Below are 20,927 nucleotides of genomic sequence, written 5' to 3'. Positions count from 1 at the left end.
ACATGGTAATGTAAACATATAGCTAGCCCCTAGAGGCCATAACCACATGAAAGGAAAATGTCAGAGTAAATGCACTGTAACCATATATTTAACCCCAAGAGGTAATAGCACATTACACATTTTTGAGGCTAGCAGGCCCTACTACACTGAAATTACAAACAAGGCCTTTAAAACGCAAACTACTCCCAGCTGTAAAACAATAGTTACAACCATGAGAGCACTTAAAAAGACACGGTATGGTGGAAGAGGTTATTATTTTGGCATCCCCACTAACCTACTGTGGGGACAAGGAAATGATGTAAACAGAAAGAGCATGTTGCCGTGAAAGTTTTGATGGTGGTTCCATTGTGCTAGGACCACCACAGGCTAAGGTTTGAGTAAAAATGTTTTCTGAAAGTAATGGCCTGCAACGCATTATGGAGCGAGTTTCCCTAGTGCAGTGAATATTTTAGTATCGGCTCTCCCGCTGTGTCAGGAGAGCCGATTTGAGGATTTCTCTGTTTTTTACGTAAAGCATTTATCAATTACAAGTGTTTTTGTGAAAGCTATGAAGCGTGAAAGGGAGAGCCAAAAGAAATTACTCTGATTAGGTAACAGTGTGAACTGTTCCCTGTGAGCACCATGGCCACCATGGAGCAGGAAGGGGAGAGACAAAAGAAAAAAAATAGCTCACCCATGCTAAAGTATATCAGCAATCGTGCAATAATCCGTGCAGCAGGGTCTGCAAGACGGTTACAAAACCACCCTAAGGTGGGACAAACATAAAGCATTTACCAATGACATCAAGGGATTTTTGAAAGGCAAGCCCACGAATAACTGAAAGTGATGGGCATGAGATAGGCATGATTAAAAGCCCACAGAATACTTACAACAGGTCGAAAAGGGCTTGCGTGCTCGATCTAAAAAATACAGTAAGTTTGGGAACGCTCTCTATTTCTCATTCACAACTAGTATTTGCCATATCTCAGTCCCTGTGAACACGAGAACTAAGTACAACCACAGGCTTAGCAGGCTTTACTATCAGTGTTTAAGCAGCCGCTGGAGATCATTGCAAGTAAATAAATTTCTGCTGTTGCACTCAGACGCAAACACACACACACACTCTGACTCTCTCTCACCTTCTTGTTTGCCCTTCCCTTCACACCGAATGTATCTAATATACATCTTTTGCTAACTTTTGCTCCTTCGTAAGTGGATGAATAAAGAAATATATAATAGAATTTCGTAAGAAGTGGTCAATACTCATAATATGAAGGTTTTGCAATGCCTGAATGTGAAAAAAAGACACACTAGGATGCTTGTGAAAACATAATAAGAGTATTATACGAGTGGAGGTGAAAAATTTAGCATTTTTTTATTCTAAAAAGTGCCTCTCCACATCTAGACCTTTAGACTGTTAAATCTGAAAATATACACGATGGATGGGGTGAGTGGACAATCCTCCAACAATCCTCCTCAACTGGGGAAATAAAACTTTGCAAAACAGTCAGGAAGCATTAGCAATACAAATGGCTCAGGTTTATAACAAGAAGTGAATTTTCAGTCACTGGTGAGCATAGGCACTCAGTACCTACTCAGACATGCAGTCATCCTTAACTCAGGCAGCCCTTCGTCAACCCATTGGTTCATTAGTGCATTAAATCACTCACTCATTTGCAATAAAACACAGACACAGAGAACACGAATATGTAAGATAAAAGAAAAAAAGAAAAAATCCTGCTTCATAAACGTGATGGGCATGTGCTTTAACGAAAGTAAGCAAGGTGCATAGTGTATCGCTGGTGTACTGATCAAAGATGAATGGCTTGCTGTTTCTAAATATGTAGAACTATCGTGAACTGGTAAAAGAACTATACACCTTTCACAATAACATTTTTCGCTCGCTGCCCTGGTTATAAATAGTGGTCTGGAGCACTGCAGATGAAGTGAGCGGCAAAATAGTGACCTGGTTGCACTGTCTGGGGAGTTTTTCAACGCTCCCCAGAAACAGAAGGAAAGTCAACCAAAGGTGACCTATAAAAAAATGGAAAACTGTAGGACTGGTGCACAAGCAAGGGCACTGGAGCACACTCAGTTTCGGGTGGATGGGCACATGTGAGCAGGAAAACCAGCGCCTCTCCCAGCCAATTAGAGCCATTGGCTGAAGAGGGCTGAAGCATTGTCCCATTCGATATGTTGTCCTGGGAGAAAACAGAAGGTGAATGCCAGAATAATGCCTACTGAAATATTGGGAATTTAAGTATTTTATATATATATATTTATTATTATATTTATATTTATTTTATATATATATATTACATAGGTAGAAGTAACAATAGTAAAACTATTCTGCTGAGGATGGAAGTAAGGGGGTGTATATTATGTGTATTTAACTCCCCAAAGTACAGTACACATCTGCATTGTCCGCTCAACAACAGATGTTTTCTAATCTAATGATTAATATCCGCAATGCGCAGTCCTTGAACCAGGGCCACGGCCATGTGGCAGCAAATTTCAAGGAAGAAGGTCTGAAAATGAGTGTGTCGTCCGTATTCCTGTTTTGTGACAGGGGCGGCCATAGAATATTTCAGAATATTCCAACAGTAAACGATGTGTTCTAAGGTTATCCACGTATGAAATCAGCTGCAGCTTGTCAGTCACCCCTGCAAGAGCTCTGGCTGTCCATGCAAGCAGGGCTAAAAGCCAGAAAGCAGTAGGAGTGAAATCCATCGTCTTCAGTCAGTCGAGCGTGCAGTGCACCAGCTGAGCGTCTCGAGGCTGTCAATCACGTCGCAACCCTGACATGGCGATTGAAGCTAAGCAGGTTCATTAAATTAATGCATCTAGTTTCAGGATTTTAATTAAAGACAGCACACCGGTTCTAACCCAGGATGCTATACATAGATACACTCGCATTCACTGCAGGAGAGTTTGCTGGAGAATTGTTAGGCTCGAAGTAAGTCCACTCTTGTTGTTTCCTTTCCTTTAGGATCACCATTGTATCACCATTGTATCTGCCATACCTTCTCGAATCCCGCCACTAAAAAACATTCTGCAAGGCTTTTCCATACACCTACTAACTTTTTGTGAAAATCTATTTATTGGAGATAAATGTACCTGGAAGTGGTGGCGACCTTTCATAAGTGTTTAACGCGGGACTGATCATTCTTCATTTTAAAAGCCTGCACCATCACCTTGTGCACACACACTCAGTGTGCTACTTACAAGCACTTCCAGATTCGATCTTGGCTTATATGCTCTGTCTTCCATGTAGACATCAAGTCTTCTCCCTCCCTTTCCGATCTTTGTTTCATATTGTTTATCATTAAAATGGATAATCGATGTATTTCCAACAGGGATCTTTTAAGGCTTTTTATGTAACTGTTAGACCTGGCATCCTTAGTGTGGTTTCCCCAGTCTTTCTGCTTCTGCCACCTGTATTTTTGACTGTGTGCTGTATTTTGTTTTTGCTGGTTTTGGTATTCTCAGCACTTCACCACTTCTGATCAGTGCTAAAGTGCAAGTGCTCCCAGTGTCTATTGTAATTATAATAGGTTATCCATGATTGGCGTATTTGATTTACTAGTAAGCCCCTAGTTTAGTGCACCATGTGTGCCCAGGGCCTGTAAATCAAATGCTACTAGTGGTCCTGCAGCACTGATTGTGCCACCCACATGAGTAGCACAATATGGCTCTGACCTGCCACTACAATGTCTGTATGTGCAGTTTTAAACTGCCATGTCGCCCTGGCAAATGCACCCACTACCATGCCCAAATCTTCCTTTTTAGTACATGTAAGGCACCCCTAAGGCAGGCCCAAGGTAGCCCCACGGGCATGATGCAGTGTATTTAAAAGGTAGGACACGTACTAGTGTGTTTTACATGTCCTGATAGTGAAATACTGCCAAATTCATTTTTCACTATTACAAGACCTAACTCTCCAATAAGTTAACACAGGGATTGCCTTGAAATATCTTTTAAGTGTAATTTCCCATTGGGTGCAGATAGAGAAGAGAGTTTGGGGTCTCTGAACTCACAATTTAAAAATACATCTTCAGTGAAGGAGGCTTTTAAGTTATATGTTTGAAAATGCCACTTTTAGAAAGTGGGCAGTTTCTTGCTTAACCATTCTGTGCCTCTGCCTGGCTGCGGAATGCATGTCTGGGTCAGGATGACAGTTGATTGTGAATTCACTCTAGACAGTCACACAAAGGGAGATGAGGTGTGCCCTGCATATTCTGATGAGTCTTCCTGGGCTATAGTGATGGGAGAAGCTGTCACTTGCACCTCAATAGGGTTGTGTCTGTCCTTACACAAAGCAGTCTCCAACCCCTTAGAGTGTGTCTGGGCCCAGGGCAGAAAAGACAGGGTCTTGGGCACTACAAAGATACAAAGACTTTCCTTTGAAGTTTGTCTACTTCAAAGACAGAAATGAGTATAAGTATTGGACCCAGAACCCCAGACTTTAAAAACATTTCTGGATCAAGAGGAGACTGCCAAGGAGAAGATCTGTGAGGAGGAGTACTGCCCCTTTGTTGTGTGTGTCTTGCTTGGTTAGCCTGCAGTTGCTGCTTATGCTTTGGGGAGGACTAAGACTGGACTTTGCTGTGTATCCTGCTTGTGAAGTGTCTTCAAGGGTTTAGACTGAGCTTGCTTCCTGTTAAGGAGTCTCAGGGACATCAAAGACTTCACCTGCAAGCCCATGGGTTCTCTTGCTGAGGACCCTGACTTGCCAAGAGGTGCCTACTCCAGTTCTTGGGCCCTAGGGAGTGAAGTCTGGCAGAAAAACAAGAAGAACCAGGCACACTGATCCAGGATGACTCCAGGACCAATACAGCTGCCCGACTCCACTCTGCTGCCTGCACCCAAAGCCGTGGTCCCCGCTGAAGTGCGATGACCGACACCGCAGGTCGAATGCCACCACAGCACCTCTGAAGTCCCACAACATCATGAGTCTCAAGTGCTGTGTCACCGACCTCCGTGGCACTCGACTTTGGCGTAGCCCGATTGGCCCTGGGGTGTGACTGCAATACTGCGAAGTCGCCTCATTGCGTCTTTACCCGCTGGACTCATCGACCCTGCCGGATCGTAAGGAACCGACACCTCACCGCTGATGTCGCCTCACCTCCACTGTCTCCATAAGGAACCGACGGATCACCTTCCTGGTAGCAGTACAGAACCAACACCACGCCGGCTCCAGCGCCGCCTCACCTCCTCGTCTCCATGCCATGTCTTTGACCCTGCCTCATTTCTACAGTACTGTACCTGGGGTCCGAGCGACTCCATAACCGGTGACACACTTCCTTGCGAGTGGCATCGGACTGTTGGAAACAACTCTGTCATGGCGCCATGATAGCACCAGTTGGAGCTATTGTGTTTCCAAGCACTTTATTGGGATTTAATCTTTAAAAATTCATATATTTGCTTGTGTGTGTTGGATTTTTGTTGTCTTGGTCTTGTTGTACTTAGATAAATATTGGCTAATTTTCTAAACTGGTGTGGTGTCCATTTGTAGTGTTTTCACTGTGTTACTGTGTGTGGGCACAACTAATTAACACATTGACTCTGGGATATGCCTGACTGCACGTGCCAAGCTACCAAGGGGGTGAGCAGGGGTTGTCTTAGGAGTGTGACTCCCTTACCCTGAGTAGAGTGAGGGTCCCTACTTGGACAGGTTGCAAACTGACTGCCAACTAGAGACCCCATTTCTAACAGTAACCTACCATTATAAATTAGAATCCCCCTGACTAAGGTTCTTAAATGAGAAACACATTGAGTTGCAAGAACTATTTTAATTGATTACCTACAGCACATCTTCATTGGCTTACATGCTCACGTGTCTTGCTATCCAATTCCTTGGATGCTCTGAGGAAGGACCTGTGCAGTAAACACCACCTATCGAAACTCTCAATGAAAAATTAGGCTTGATCTGTGCATCAATGTAACATTTGAAATCTATTCACTTGAGTTTATGCAAATATTAAACCACCCCTAGCACTAGTCTGCCAATCTGTAAAATTCAAGTGTTCTCCTCTGCTCTACGATTTGTGTTCACAGTAAATATGAAAGCAGTGTTGCTCATGTTCACCTCGAAATCATTTGCAAAAGTATTAACCCCTTCACTGACAGGCCATTTCCCCCTCCTGTGCCAAGCCTTTTTTTGGCTATTTGTGGTAGTTTGAGCTTAGGCCCTCATAACTTTTTGTCCACATAAGCTATCCATGCCAATGTTGTGACATTTTTTCCGACATCCTAGGGATTCCAAAAGTACCCAGAGTTTGTGGGTTCCCGTGGAGGAGACCAAGAAATGAACCAAAATACAGCTAAAATTTGTTTTTGGGGGAAAAATGGGAAAAGGGTGATGCAGAAGAAAGCATGGGTTTTTTCCCTGCAAATGGCATCAACAAAGGGTTTGCAGTGATAAAATCACCATCTTCCCAGCTTTCGGGAACAGACAGACTTAAATCAGCAAACAACATTTTTTAACACAATTTTGGCAATTTACTGGGACATACCCCATTTTTACAATTTTTGTGCTGTCAGAATCTTTCCAGTTAGTAACAGAAATGGGTGTGAAAGTAATAGTAGATCCTGGACAGCTAAACATTTCTGAAAAGTAGACACAATTCTGAATTCAGCAAGGGGCCATTTGTGTAGATCCTTCAAGATTTTCCTACAGAAAGTAAAAAGTGAAATAAAACAATATTGAAATTGAGTTGAAAAAATAGGTATTTCTGTCCACGTTTTCTTCTGTGACTTTTCCAGCTTTGGGATATATTTTGAAAGCAATATACCATTACGTCTGCTGGACTCTTGTGGTTGCGGGGATATATAGAGATTGTAGGTTTATCAAGAACCCTACGTACTCAGAGTCAATAAATGAACTGCACCTTGCAATGGGTTTTCATTGTATACTGGGTGTACAGCAATTAATTTGGTAAAATATAAAGAGTAAAAAATAGGTATCAAGGAAACTTTTGTAATTACAAAATGAGCACAAGATAAGGTGTTGAGAAGCAGTGGTTACTTGAACATCTATGAATTCTGGGGTCCCTATACTAGCATGTGAATAACAGGGCATTTCTCAAATAGACTTCTTTCTTACACACTTTCTTACATTTGAAAGGAAAAAATGTCAAAAAAGATATTCGGCAACAACACTTGTTCTTCCATTCTGTGTTTTCTCAAGTCTCCCAATAAAAACAGTACCTCACTTGTGTGGGCAGGCCTAGTGCCCGCGACAGGCAACGCCCCAAAAAGCAACATGGACACATCACATTTTTACATTGAAATCTGACGTGTTTTTTAGAAAATTCCTAGCTGTGGATTTGGGCCTCTAACTCAGACGACACCTACTGAAACCTAGCAAACCCGTGCATTTTTAAAAACTAGACAACTTGGGGAATCCAGGATGGGGTGACTTGAGGGGCTCTCACCAGATTCTGTTACCCAAAATACTTTGCAAACCTCAAAATGTGGCAAAAAACACTTTTCCCTCTCATTTCAGTGATGGAAAGTTCTGAAAACTGAGGGAAGCCACAAACTTCCTTTCACCCAGCATTTACCCAAGTCTCCCGAAAAAAAGGGTATCTCACTTGTGTGGGTAGGCCTAGTGCCCGCAACAGGAAATGCCCCAACACACAACGGGGACACATCACATTTTTCTAATGAAAACTGACCTTTTTGCAAAGTGCCTACCTTTGGACTTTGGCCTCTAGCTCATCCGGCACCTAGGGAAACCTAGAAAACCTATACATTTTTGAAAACTAGACACCTAGGGGAACCCAGGATGGGGTGACTTGTGGTGCTCTGACTGGGTTATGTTACCTAGAATCCTTTGCAAACCTCAAATGTGGCTAAACAAACACATTTTCCTTATATTTCGGTGCTGCAAAGTTCTGGAATCTGAGGGGAGCCACAAACTTCCTTCCACCCAGCATTCCCTCACATCTTCCAATAAAAATGGTACCTCACTTGTGTGAGTAGGCCTAATGCCTGCGACAGGGAAGGGTCCAAAACACAACATGGACGTATCAAAATTATCTATTACAAAACTACCTGTTTTTGCAAGGAGGCACCTGTATTTCTGGTCCTGGGCTCAGCAGTCATCTAGGGAAACCTATCAAACAGACATTTCTGAAAACTAGTCACCGAGGGACTCAAGTGAGGTGTGACTTGCGTGGATTGCCCAGTGTTTTCTTACCTAGAATCCTCTGCAAACCTCAAATTTAGCTAAAAAATAAAATTTTCCTCACATTTCTGTGTGAGATCACCGCACTGGCACAAATTTTTTACCACCCAACATTCCACTCAGTCTCCTGATAAAAATGATACCTCACTAGTGTAGGTTGGCCAAGTGCCTGTGACAGGGAAGGGCCAAAAACATGTCGAAATTGAGAGAGAACGAAAGCGGGTCCAAAAGGCAGTTTGAAAAAAATCCTTTTTAGACTGATGAGCGGGGCAGAATTTTTATCGGTATAGATGAAACAGTGCTGGGAGCTAGGAATTCTGTGGATTCCTGCAGATTCCGGAAGGTTTCATCCCAAAAATGTAGGTTAAATGCGTGATTTCAAGCAAAGTTGGATGTTTGCAGGGCATTGTGGGTAGGAAAATGGTGTGGGGTGCATGTGAAGCACACCACCCTGGATTCACCCAGATGTTTAGTTTTCAGATGTGTCTAGGTCTGGTAAATTTTTTCAGGTGGCAGCATCCCAAAGTCCAAAAAGTGCAGCCACTCACCATTCCAAGTGAGACGATATTGGGAGTTAGCCAAGCCCTCCTGGCCCAAATGCAAAATAAATACCCAAAATAATCAAATGTCCTTTTGCTTGCCATTGGGATACTTCCCCCTCTGCAAACTAAAGGGGGGACTGAAAGACTGTTACTCCCTCCAGTTAGGGTGGCGGCATAACCATGCCCATACTGGTTGGCAGTCCCCACCCCTCTATTTTTTGTGTTTTTTTAATTCCCTGGCATCTAGTAGGCTTTCTGCCCGCTCCCGGGGAGTGGATTGGGGGTAATTACCATCTGCCCACCAGTGGGCAGAACAACTTTTTCCCTATTCCGCTGGCATCCCTGCAGAAGGGGAGTGGGTGGGAGGCCCACGGGTAGCGCTCCCCCCGTGGGCCAGGTGCAGGAGGTAACCATTAGTTCCACTGCACCGAAGGGGTTAAATATAGTGCTTAATTTGAGCTGGTAGTTGGACTTGGGGCCTACCAGTACTCATTTGTGTGGACTAGGACTTGTTAATAATCATCATACGTTGACCCAGAATGATAGAGTCAGGCAGCAAAGGGGGTAAAGGTAAGAAAAGAACGGCAAAAAAACATTGACACAGGGAGTCAACAGGGATGAATAGGAACTCAGAAACATTGATATAAAGGGGCAGGAAGATCATGAAGGTGGATGATGAAAGATGGAGTAAGTGGAATCAAGACCGATAGTCTACATATTCACCAGCCCTAACATTCTCTGCACACAGTGGTGGCCGGTAATTTTAAGAGGGAGGGGGGCAGAGGAGAGGGTATGATACACATGCACACATACACCTCACTCACACCTATTTTGTTTCACACAGACTGACACCCATTCACAACATTCACTAACAAATACACATACGTTCATACACGCACACATGCACCACACATTTAAAAAAATTAAAAAAATACCTCAGCAGCTCCCAGGAGGGTTGGGACTGCTGCTTTCTCTCATTGGCTGGACTAAGGTCAGCCAATGAGGGAAGGCAGCAGTCCCAACGTGTCACAGAGTGGGATGGGATGGGGTCAGTGAGACTGATGACCCTGACCCACTCTGTGACGATGTGTCATTGATTGACACTCCGCCCTGGGAGCTTTAGGACTTAAAACTGAAGCACCTAGATCTGAGGCAGTCGGTCACATTCCCCCTTGTCATGAGGGCGAGGGCCTTGAGGCACCTATGCTATGCTGAAGAGGTCACACCCACATGGCTCTGACTACTTCAGTCCAGAAAAGTTCAGCTCAAACAGCCAGGAGTCTGCATATTTAGGGCATGTCCCACTTCTGGCTGCCTGACCTGAACCAGAAGAGTATCTGTCAGGCTGACTTTTGTTTGGCCTGACAGATACTCTTCACGTCAGTAAAAAGATAGATGGGTGTGACCCTCAGCCCGTACGGACGGGCTGCTGCAGGCTGCATGACTGGTGGGTTTTTGAGAAAAACTTGGAGTCTCAGAACTCATTCTTTTTTAATTAAGTACTGGTTAAATAACTTGAGACTCAATGGTCTCTACGGTCTGTGGGCAGTCTACAGGGGCCTTCGTTCCTCAATCACACATGTACATGTTCTCCCGTTTCATTTTAGCTTTCCGTATCCTTAATCATCTCTGCATCAGCAAGCTTGCAGTCTCTCCCTATCATTCGCCGCCACGAAAGTCAGCTAGGCAGCACTTTCCTGACTCTACTGAAGCAAGGTTTTATAGGTGTCATACATGAAATATGGACCTGTAATGAGCCTGTGATAAACGGCTCCCACACCACTACTGCTGTGGGAAAAATACTTGATGAAAAGGAAAATGTCTTCCTTCTGGGCATTGTGTCCAAGGGTGGCACTAAATCCTCCTCATGTGTCATAGACTGTCACACATCGAAGGCGGGCCATTGGCTGCTGAAGGACCTACGCCATTGATGAGTTGAGAACTCTTCTCTGTAGTAGCCTACACAATGCTTGAAACAGGGAAAGATTAACAAGCAATATTTCCTCTGTCAAAGTGTATTGGTTGAGGATTGAGGGTGTCAACCCTCTTCCAGAGACCTGATGATATTCCTTGTTTACATAGCTGGACTGCATCCAGCCAGACATATGTCTGGACTGCAACGATGTGGGTGGAGCACATGCTGCACAGATTTCTCCTCAACCAACTGGTCACAGGACTGGTTTCCCAGAAGGCTTCCAAAGTCTTTTTTCTTCTGTATAAAAACAATGGGTGTCTTTGCATTGCTTAATAATTAGAACTATTACTTAATTGTTAAGAGACAATTTGCTTAATGTTGTACGCTATATAAGTGGTTAATATCATTACAATGCTACTGACTTGGGGGGGGGTGCTACTACCATAAGCTAGACCCCTATTAGAAAGAAGTTCCAAAATTAGTCGAAATCGTGAGTCCTTTTCCAGGTCACTGGCACAGAAGTTAGTGAGAAGACACAGCTTTTCTTGCCTCAATTTGTCTTTCATCATCTGCTCGGTCAGTGAATCCTGGAATGGCTGCCTCGGCTGTGTGTTCCTCAGAGGTCAGTAAATCGAAGGCTACCAGACTGGTTAGTAGTGATCCTACTATTTACAGGGCTATCGGTGTCAGAACTTTGGTAGCAGAGCAAGTTCTGATGTAACTAATCAATGCTTCAAGGAGTTGCAGTCTTGGTCCGCACCTCCCTGGACTAACACACCAGCCAAGACTACAAACATGGCGACCTGCGAGGGACCCAGCAACCCGGTATCGTCGGCATTTACAGTGACTGTGCCGCCCCATTCAGTTCGGGAACTCTGAACTCTGTTAACCCTGGGCTACAACTGACATCCATTTACCAGCTCCTAATGAAGGGCAATCGATGCAAAGCGCAAATACGTTTGCCACTTGCCAGACCACTTCATTTAGGGAACACGAACGTCATTTTGCTTGCCCTGGCCTTTCATTAGCCACATGAGCGAATTCCCGGACATGATGTTCTTGATTGCTTCAGTTGAACCAGTTTAGCTAACGCTCCGAATAAAAGCGATTGAAAAGATAACCAGGAGTGAGTGCGTGGTGTCTGGTAACGTCGAGCTGTCTGGTGCAGTGCTTTAAATGGGCCGGTACTCTCCGATACTGAGTACCGGCACTTTTTTATTTTGAGAGAGAGAGTACCGGCATATCTCAAGAAAAACGTAATACTTTTAATTGGAGAGCACCGGCACTTCTCAGAAACTAGCAGGTACTCTATTACACAGTACCTGCACTTCTATTTTTCCATTTAAAGCACTGGTTTGGTGACAATAAGTACAAATTACCCTCTTTTTTGACAAACCCTAATTTAATTCCATTTTGTTTTACTTTACACCACTGTATTTTTGTAGCACCCATCTGCTTCTGCAGTTTGCTATTTTATGAAAGCCAAAAACACTGATTTTGGAGAAAAAAATTAGCAAGTGTTTGGATGTGCGCTCAGAACCTTTAAATTTGCGTTTTTCGAGTCTGCCACATTCCCAGAAGAAGGTGATAATTTCTTGGCCCGTTGAGGCAGACTAGCAATGCCGTGAAAAACAAAAAGGAAGCCATTTTACGACTTCTCAGATGCAAACTGCCAGAAAAAGAGGTGGTGAGGTAGGAAGCAGGCACGGGTGGCACAGGTGGAGAGGGTGGAGGATCCATCCTCACTAATCTTGGCAGATGTTAAAGAAAGTCAATTGATTTGCTGATTGGCTGAGTCTGACTGTCAGTTTCGTTTAGTGTCTTTCATCACACGCTCTATGTCCGCCTCCTGGTGTTAAGAGGAACATTACCAACTCTTAAAAGGTAGCATAACATTAGGCGAGCACCACAGCACGGGCAATTGATTATGTCCCACATACAGTTCCACCTCGCGTGCCTGTATTTGTGTAAAATATAAAGGCCAAGAAGTATTGGGGCTTTGAGCAAAGAAATGTGACGTGACACAAAGCGCTGTAGGGTATTTGTAGAAAAGGCGTTTTGTGCAGGAAAGCAGCCATTTTCAGTGCAAAAAATGCCCCATGCTGCTTTGTGTTGCTTAGCATCAAGAGAGCATTACTGAGGCAAATCTGTGCAAACCCAAATGTTTTTATGTAAATTCAATCTACTAAAATAGACAGCTCGTGGTTTGGATCAAAAACTAAGGCCTACTTGAAGCAAGGGACAAGGTGTCAGTGGTTCAAGCCAAGTGATGCACAGCATGTGTGCTGCAGTGCAAAGCACAAATCAAATGGATGGGGTCCTCCTGCATTTGTCTAGGAGGGATAGAGTTCCAGTGCAAATCCTATCTGTGACAGCGTGGACTCTCTTGCACCACAGTGCGAGGCGGTGCATTAGAGCACCAGTGCAGGGGATGCCAGCAGCGTCAGGCACTCGGCACTATGTTTTGTCCCTTGCACAACATAGTGCAGCAGATTTGATTGCTCTGCGGTTTTTCATGATAAAATTGGGACTGAACCACAGTATTTAATGCCACTCATCACATACAAGGACTTCAAACGTACCTTATGGCTTTGCTTACCCTAGGGAGCCTCTCATCTCTCCGTGTGTCCTGCACACAGCAAGCACATATTAACACCATAAATACAAAACCAATTAAACAGACGCAAGGGAAGGGACTAGCCAAAGCTACTTCTAGAAAGATGTTTTCAGGACAAAATGCATTGCTTCTGGGTGAGGCAAGCACTGGACCTTCCAGGATGGTTTGAAAATACAGTGGAGACTTTAATTCAGCTTCTCCAGTTTAAAACCCCAATTGAAAGGCTGCCAGTGATTTAAAAGAAGCAAAATGTTGTGAGTAAGGTCATTAGTGCTTATCTATCAGCGCAGCCGCAAAAAGGGAGAGGGTGTCTGAGTTTCCTTGCAAATGAGTACACCACAGTAAACAAGCATTTACAATGCAATGTGTCTCACCGTTTGCTTGAATTAGAGCTATTAGTGTTGCAATTTCCTAACTGGACTTTTCGTTTAACACAAACTGAAAATAAAAAGTAAAATGGTTGACATAAGCAAGCCGATTCAAAGCGCCACTGCCACCACGAGCGTGAGCGCGAAGGAGAGACACAAAAGGAAAAAGAAGTTCGCTCGCAGTCAAAGTTATCTGCAAAAGTGCAATTATCCATGCAATAGGGTCGATGGCCAAGGCGGTAACAAAACCGCCCCAAGGAGGGACAATTGTAAAGCATTTACCAATAACAAAGGATTTTTGAAAGGCAAGCCCATGAATGAGTGATAGTGATTATATAGCATTTCTCCATTCCAAGGTCTGAAATTTGAAATGAGGCAGTAATTTTGCACTGGCTAAATACAGCACTTTGCTTCATTGCAAAGTGCTGGTGAAGAGGTACCACACTAAATTTTCATAGAATTCAGAGAGAGTTGCATGGGTAAGTGCAGTAGTTAAAATGGAAATACAGAAGTGCACCATGCTGGGGTACATTGGGTTGGGGTACATGGGTTGCATAGATCTGTATGTGGGTAAGTGCAGTAGTTAAAATGGAAATATAGGAGTACACCATGCTGGGGTACATATTTTCCACTGAGAAGTGTCAGTCTGCTCTCATTAAAAGCATTGCAGCAGTGCTGAGAAGTGCTGGTACTCTCCTTTTCTGGCTAAGAAACACAGGACTTAGAACCTAACAACACCTGTCCATTGAAAGCACTAAGGGCTTGATTTAGGGTTTGGCGCATGGGGTTACTCCGTCACAAATGTGACGGACATCCTGTCCATCATATTTCAATTCCATTATATCCTATGGACATCGTAATATGGAGGACAGGATATGCATATCATTTGTGACAGAGTAACCCATCTGCCAAACTCTAAACTAGGCCCTAAGTGTCAATGACAGGCCTCCTGCCACTCTACCCTCCTACTCTCAGAATCCCTCTCTGGATATAACTTTAAAAAACATATTCACCTCCTGCCACAATACCTCTTCCCCTCACCTGCCGGCTCTCTTTGGATGCAATTTTACTTCACGCTAAGGATACCACCCACTTGGCTGTTCGCTGCTGTGACTTTGCAGCAGTTGACGACAGAAGCCAGAACCTTCTACTTCGTACAATAATTGTCTGTGGATGCTATGTGCAGTACATGGTTGCATGTCACAGTAGTGCATATTATTGTAGCAAATTCCCTTTCTTGCTGCTCAGAATATCCAATTTTCAAAGAATATAATAGTAATTTCTGAAAGGAAATCTTCAGGATAAAACAGGACTGCAGTTTAACCAAAAAATCTTTAATGGCTTCTAAGGCCAACTGTGCTCTGTTCTCTTCCATGTTGGTCGCTGCCAGTCATGGTTTGGGTGATAGTGGTGTGCACCATTCAGGTCAAGGCAGGTAAACCCCATGATGACAATTCCTATTCATGCACTATTGACTGTCTAGGCCTGGCTTGACATCACAGCTCCTAATGACATTATGTGATTCAAAGAAAAAGTTCTTTCAGAACCACCACGCACCCTGATGCCTTTCTAACCGGCCATGTCGGCTCCTCTGCGCCTTGTGCCAGGGACCCCCTCAAATCAGCACCTATATGTTGGTTTCCTTCAGTACAGTATTTAGCAGAGCTTGTGTGCCTCCTCTGAAATACAGTGCTGCAATTTCACTTTGGCTATAGTGGCAAGCCAGTGATTAAGAATGTAGGCCTAATCTTTTTATTCCGAAAGGCCATGATAAAGGCATTAGGCCTGACATATTTATTGCGAAAAGTGTTAAAGTCAAATGCATTTAAGGGCTGTTTGGTATTAATCGTATACGTATTCATTATATTATCATATTAATAAATTGTATTAAAAAATCCTGCAGAGAGGTATTTTGTTACATGCAATGTCACTAATTATTGTTGGAGGTAGCTGCAATTTTGTATATATTTAAATTTTGTGAATGTTTGCCTGGGGATTGCCTTGTGGGGAAGGCTTATGTTCAATGCAGCAGGCTTGAGTTAGTTCTGGTCACAAACCAATGGTAATGGCTGTACACCTGACTGGTTCTGTCTAGTACTGTAGGTCTGATCTGTTTATCATGAGCAGCTGCAACAAAGTTAGAAGGTCTGGCTTATTTATTCTGAAAATGATTTGTTAAAGCCAATATCCTTTCAAAGTGGTTTGATATCACGCTTTATTACAGGCTAATGACAAGAATTTTGTTACATGAGATCCCAAAGATAACCATAGAAGACAAGGCTTTTGATGTTTGTAACTCTCTAACAAACTCTTGAGGTAGAAGATTTTCACTGAGGGTCCTTGTTAGGCACTTTTGGGAGAAGTTGTTTATCATTTGCCAATAGTTATTTAGTACATATTTGTTATGTTAGAGCTCTATGCTTGATGGTTACCAGTGTCAAGCCAGTGGTAAATGCTGTAGATCTTATTGGCTAACTGGGAAACATTATGTCACCTTTAATAGGTTTGATCTATTTATTTTGAAAAGTTATGACAAAGCCAGTAGTCTTGATGTACCGTGGAAAGCATGTATTGTTAGTGACGGGCTTGAAAGGGTGCATTGTTGTTATTCTGTGCTAATGCCCATAGGCAGGTGTTGCAAGAACCCTCATAGATAACCTTAGTAGACAAGGGTTTGTTCTATGCAAAACATGGAAGAAAATTGCATCCCAGCTTCCTGTTGTTCCCCAATTCCAATTTGAACCTGCATAGTATTTATTTATTTTACATTATAGAGGGTCCTGAGGCGCAAACTGTAATTGTGTGTAATTTGCACCCAAGATTTGCAGAAAGTGTTACCACGTTGAGTAATTTGTGCCCAACTTTTAATGCCGTTTTTTGGTTCAAATTCCTGTTTCTGCACAAAACTGTACTTGCAAAACTGTTGTGGTCAGGGTCTTATAGTTTCCTGCAGCCAGGTGAGGAGGGAATAAGGGCGAACACACTGTACAATTTCGTGACAATAAAGAACTAAACCTGCATTTGTTTTGCATGCAGTTTATCTTATGGACATTCTCTGTTGCAACGTAAAAACATTAATGCAGTGCTTTTGTCCCTCCCCTCCAGGTGAAATGTGACCATTACTGGCCCTTCGACCAGGATTCGCTCTACTACGGAGACCTCATTGTTCAAATGCTGTCTGAGTCTGTGCTCCCGGAGTGGACCATAAGAGAGTTCAAAATCTGCAGCGTAAGCTCCTTTTTTGTTTTGTATTTAGTCATTTGCATTGTTCGCCAAGAATAAATCTGTTAGAATGCTTCCATTCATCACCTATTGATTGTCCTGCTAAGCTCCACTCTTCCTCTGGCTCTGAAAGAGCGATAGCCAGTGCTCGTCACCTGCTATCAAATACTGTTACGCTGGATCAACAAAATATAGAAAATCACCTATCCCGTAGCTCTCATTTTGCACTACACCAGTTTTTTAACTTAATTAACCATTCCATAACTTTTGAATAACATAATTCTGCGTAACAGCAACAACTCACAGGGCGAGCCACCAAGAGCAAAAGGTACAATGTGGCTTAGAAGAGGAATCACAAAAATCCTAGATGAAGGCGGAGAGAGAAAAGAAAAAAAATAGAGAAATAAGGGGAAGGAAATAGTGAAGTAAGAATGAGTGAGAGCTATAGTGGGTTGATCAAAAGAGAGTAGAAAGGGATCCTTGAGCTCGAGATTAACAGGAGAGGGACAGAGAGTCAAAAGACAAAAATATAAATTGTGAAAGAAGAATATGGGTAGTGGGTTACTGGCTGAGGGGGTGAAACCCTATTCCTGCAGCAACCACAATCCTTGTCAGGGTGAAGTCAAGCAAACCCCAAATTAACTAACCTGCTCTCAACTCTCTGGTAGCTTGGCCCAGACCAGTGAGGCTTAACTTGGAGGCAATTTGTGAAATATATGTGCACCACTTCAAACAGTAATAACATGAAAACAAAGTTACAATTATGACTATCTGGTCTCCCCAGACTCTGAAGGTCACAAGTTCAGGCCAACTGAGATGGAGCACAGGCCCGCTACAGGGACCCACTTAGGTCTGCTGAACACAGAACCTTAATCCTGGTTGTGAAGAGATGCAGAGTCTTGCATTGAGGATGTGTCATGCAGCTGAGGCAGCTGAGGAAATACGAGGTCCGGGTGAGGAGATGCGTTGAACAGTGGTGGTTCTATGGAACTGCTAAGTGCGGTGGTTTTGTGTGGTCCAGGGACCTGTGAAGTGCGATGTAACATCCTTGTGTGGAGCTGCGTTGCACAGTGGTGTTTCAGACGGGCTAGGGTGGACCACGAAGGGCCTTGCATCGAGAAGTCCGCACAGCAGAGGTGATGCACCAGTTCAGAGGGTGATTCATCAAGCAGCAGATGCGGGTCATCGGATCTGCAGGAGGCGATCTGCACCTTAGAGGAGATGCATTGGTTCTGCTGAATCCACAGATGCGCTGGCAGGGCAGCTTCAGACCCTCTTCCAAGGGTCAAGGATTGGGGTGGCACCTCTTGGGAGGTAGTACTCATAATGGGCAGAGTCCAGGTGCTGGGTTCAAGGTTGTTGGAAGTCTGTACTGTCTGTCTGATCTGGAGAGCAGCCAACAAGCCATTACAGTCACTGTGGGGTCCTGGATTTATAGAGGCAGGTTCAGTTCTTTTTACCCAGGCAAGAGGGCAACAGAGCAGCAGATCAACACAGCAAGGTAGCAGTCCAGAAGTCCTTTTAAGCAACATATAAGTCCTTCTCCCTGTCAGAGTTCACAGGTTCAGGAGTGTACTGAAGAGTTGGTGCCTGAAGTCCGATGTTTATACTTAGTGCCTTCTTTGAAGTGGGAGAAGTTTCTAGAGGATTCTCTTTGAAGTACACAAGTTTCCTGCCTCCCATGCTTTGGCTCCAGATTAACTACATGGGGCATGCAGCCCTTTGTGTGAAGACAGGACAAAGCCTATTCAGATGCAAGTGTGGCTGTGCCCAGCTCCAACCTCCCATTCTGTCATTGATGACCTAAAAAGGCACACCTAAGCTTTTTATTGTGTGTGGCTGTCAGAGAAGAATACAGAAAGGCCTGCTGCCAACTGCACCGAGTCATGTGACCCAAAGACAGGCTGCAGGCACTGAATGGCTAAAGCAGGAAAATGCCAAAGTTCTAAAAATGGCATTTTCAAAATGGCAATTTAAAATCTGATTTTACAATTAAAGAGGATTTTTTATTACAATTCCGAAGACACCAAACATTAAGTGCTAACCTGCTCCCATTTGGAAGTTATCATGTAATAAGGTAAACCCAATGCAATCATATAGGAGAGGTATGCCTTACAATAGTGAAAAAAACATTTTAGGAGTTTTTCACTACTAGCACATGTAAAACTTAAAAGTATATGTCCTACTGTTTAAATACATTGCACCCTCCCCTGTAGGCTGTTTAGGCAAACTCTCTCAGATAAGCTTCTAAGCATAAACATGTCAAAGAGGCTTTCTATCATCTTCTAATTATGGACTAGATTTATCATTCTCACAGTTTCTCACTTTTATCCATCTACTTGCACAATCTTCCCGTGAACCCTCCCAATATTTTTTTGTCCTGTGGAAGACCTTGTTCTTTACTTCACTTCGAAAACCTCTATTTTTTCTGTCTTTCTCTACCTTGTCATCTCCTTGTCTATGTTTAACCTCTCCTTCTTGTTTTATATTCTGTTCCAGTATCTTGACTTCCTCCTCCTCTCTTCAGTACCCTCATCCTATGAGCCAATATCAGAGTCTGAAGTCTTGGCCATACTATCAATCCCAAGACTACTGCTTCACTACCTGACTGACTTCCTTCAGCATTTGTGAAACCAGTTTTTCCCTTATTTTCTTACTTCACAGATTTTCTTTAACTGCCCTTTGTAACTTTCCCTCCTCCTGCTAATTCCCCTACTGATTACACGATTTTGAACTCTCTGATTTCTTTCTTACTGTTTACTCCATTATCACTCCAAACCAGCACATTGTATTTTCTCCACTCAAGTAATATGTTCCCTGCTACAAATTCTGCCTTCTGCTCTTTTATTCAACTGAAATAGCTCTTCTGAATGTTTCTAATGTTCTTCATTTTAGTCTCATTAAACGTCTGTATGTTTCTAACTGTCTTCTTCACTTTAGTCACAGTAAAAGATCTTGTGTTTTGATATTAATTTAGCTACCTGTGGCTTTTGACAATGGACCAACCTCAGTTCCTATCTTCTTTTGCTTTTCTGGTTATTAAGGACTATGTTTCAATTAGTTTTCTTCTTATCACACTTAATTTCTCAGTCTCATAGAAAGGCTCTCTGTGCTTCTGTTCCCATTCAGTATGCGGTGCCCCAAAATTTGGGGTTGGGTCACCTATTTTTTCCATCATACACAATCCACCCATTCTCGGTCATTCAACTTTTATTTGGAATCTCACTTTTACGTTGATTATACAGAAATCTCCGTCTTTTGTTTTTAATGTTCTCTCCATCATGTTTCTGCCTTTATGTCTGTGTTTGAATATTAGTTGGTGTTACATTTTCTTAAGCTTAATACTAAACTATTGAAATTCTTTTCTTCTGCACTGATTCAGCTACTCTTGATCCTTTATCTTTGTTTTTCCCCACTCACAGACTCATTTCTGTCTGCCTGGAATCTTAGGTTTCCACCCTTTACTTTACTCCTCACGTTCCTTCAATTACTTAGCGATGCTGTTTCCATCATTACGATCTTTGGAAAATGAAAGCATTGCTTGCTATCCCCACTCTTAAAAAACTCTTACAAACCTTGGTTTTGTGACACCTCAATTACTGTTGATCACTGTATGTGGGCCTTCCCAAGTATTCAACTGATGCTCTACTGTCTCCTTATTATACTTGTCTTAGATGGTTATCTGTTGATTCACAATGTTTATTATGCTATTTGTGTATGGTCAGTAAGTGCCTTCACTCCCTAGCTTCTTCCTACCTCTGACCCCTTATCCCTCCATACACTTGCTCCTTGCGTATGCCTCACAATGTCTCCTCGCATGCCCTGTGGTCCCTGTGCTTTGTCTTCTTTTCATTCTTTTTCACTGTTATCTCCCAAACTCTGAAAAGAAGTTCCCTGCTTTATACCATGAGCTCTTTCTCTGACCAGTTCCAAGAAGCTGATAAAGAAACATTTGCTTCTACTCTTATGTCTTTATTATACTGCATGGTCATTTCAGAAAGCGCTTTGGGTAAAAGCACTATAAAAATTATATAAATTATAAAGAGTGCAAGAAGGGGACAGGTGGGGAAGGGTATAAATGAAGCAGAAAGTC

At 43.0% G+C, this 20,927-nt stretch overlaps 1 protein-coding gene across 2 annotated transcripts in view; it reads left to right on the top strand.

Moving 5' to 3' along the window:
• PTPRB (protein tyrosine phosphatase receptor type B) overlaps positions 1-20,927 on the top strand; it is a 335,571-nt gene that overhangs the window by 284,723 nt on the left and 29,921 nt on the right. For both annotated transcript variants that reach the window (XM_069228335.1, XM_069228338.1), the window contains one exon: positions 16,718-16,840. In XM_069228335.1, coding sequence (XP_069084436.1) covers positions 16,718-16,840 — 123 coding nt within the window. The remainder of the gene's footprint in view (positions 1-16,717; positions 16,841-20,927) is intronic.

Source organism: Pleurodeles waltl, chromosome 4_1 (genome assembly GCF_031143425.1).
Source record: "Pleurodeles waltl isolate 20211129_DDA chromosome 4_1, aPleWal1.hap1.20221129, whole genome shotgun sequence".
Taxonomy (NCBI): Eukaryota; Metazoa; Chordata; class Amphibia; order Caudata; family Salamandridae; genus Pleurodeles; species Pleurodeles waltl.
Note: the sequence above shows the minus strand (reverse complement) of the source record. Positions and strands in the feature narration are given on the sequence as shown.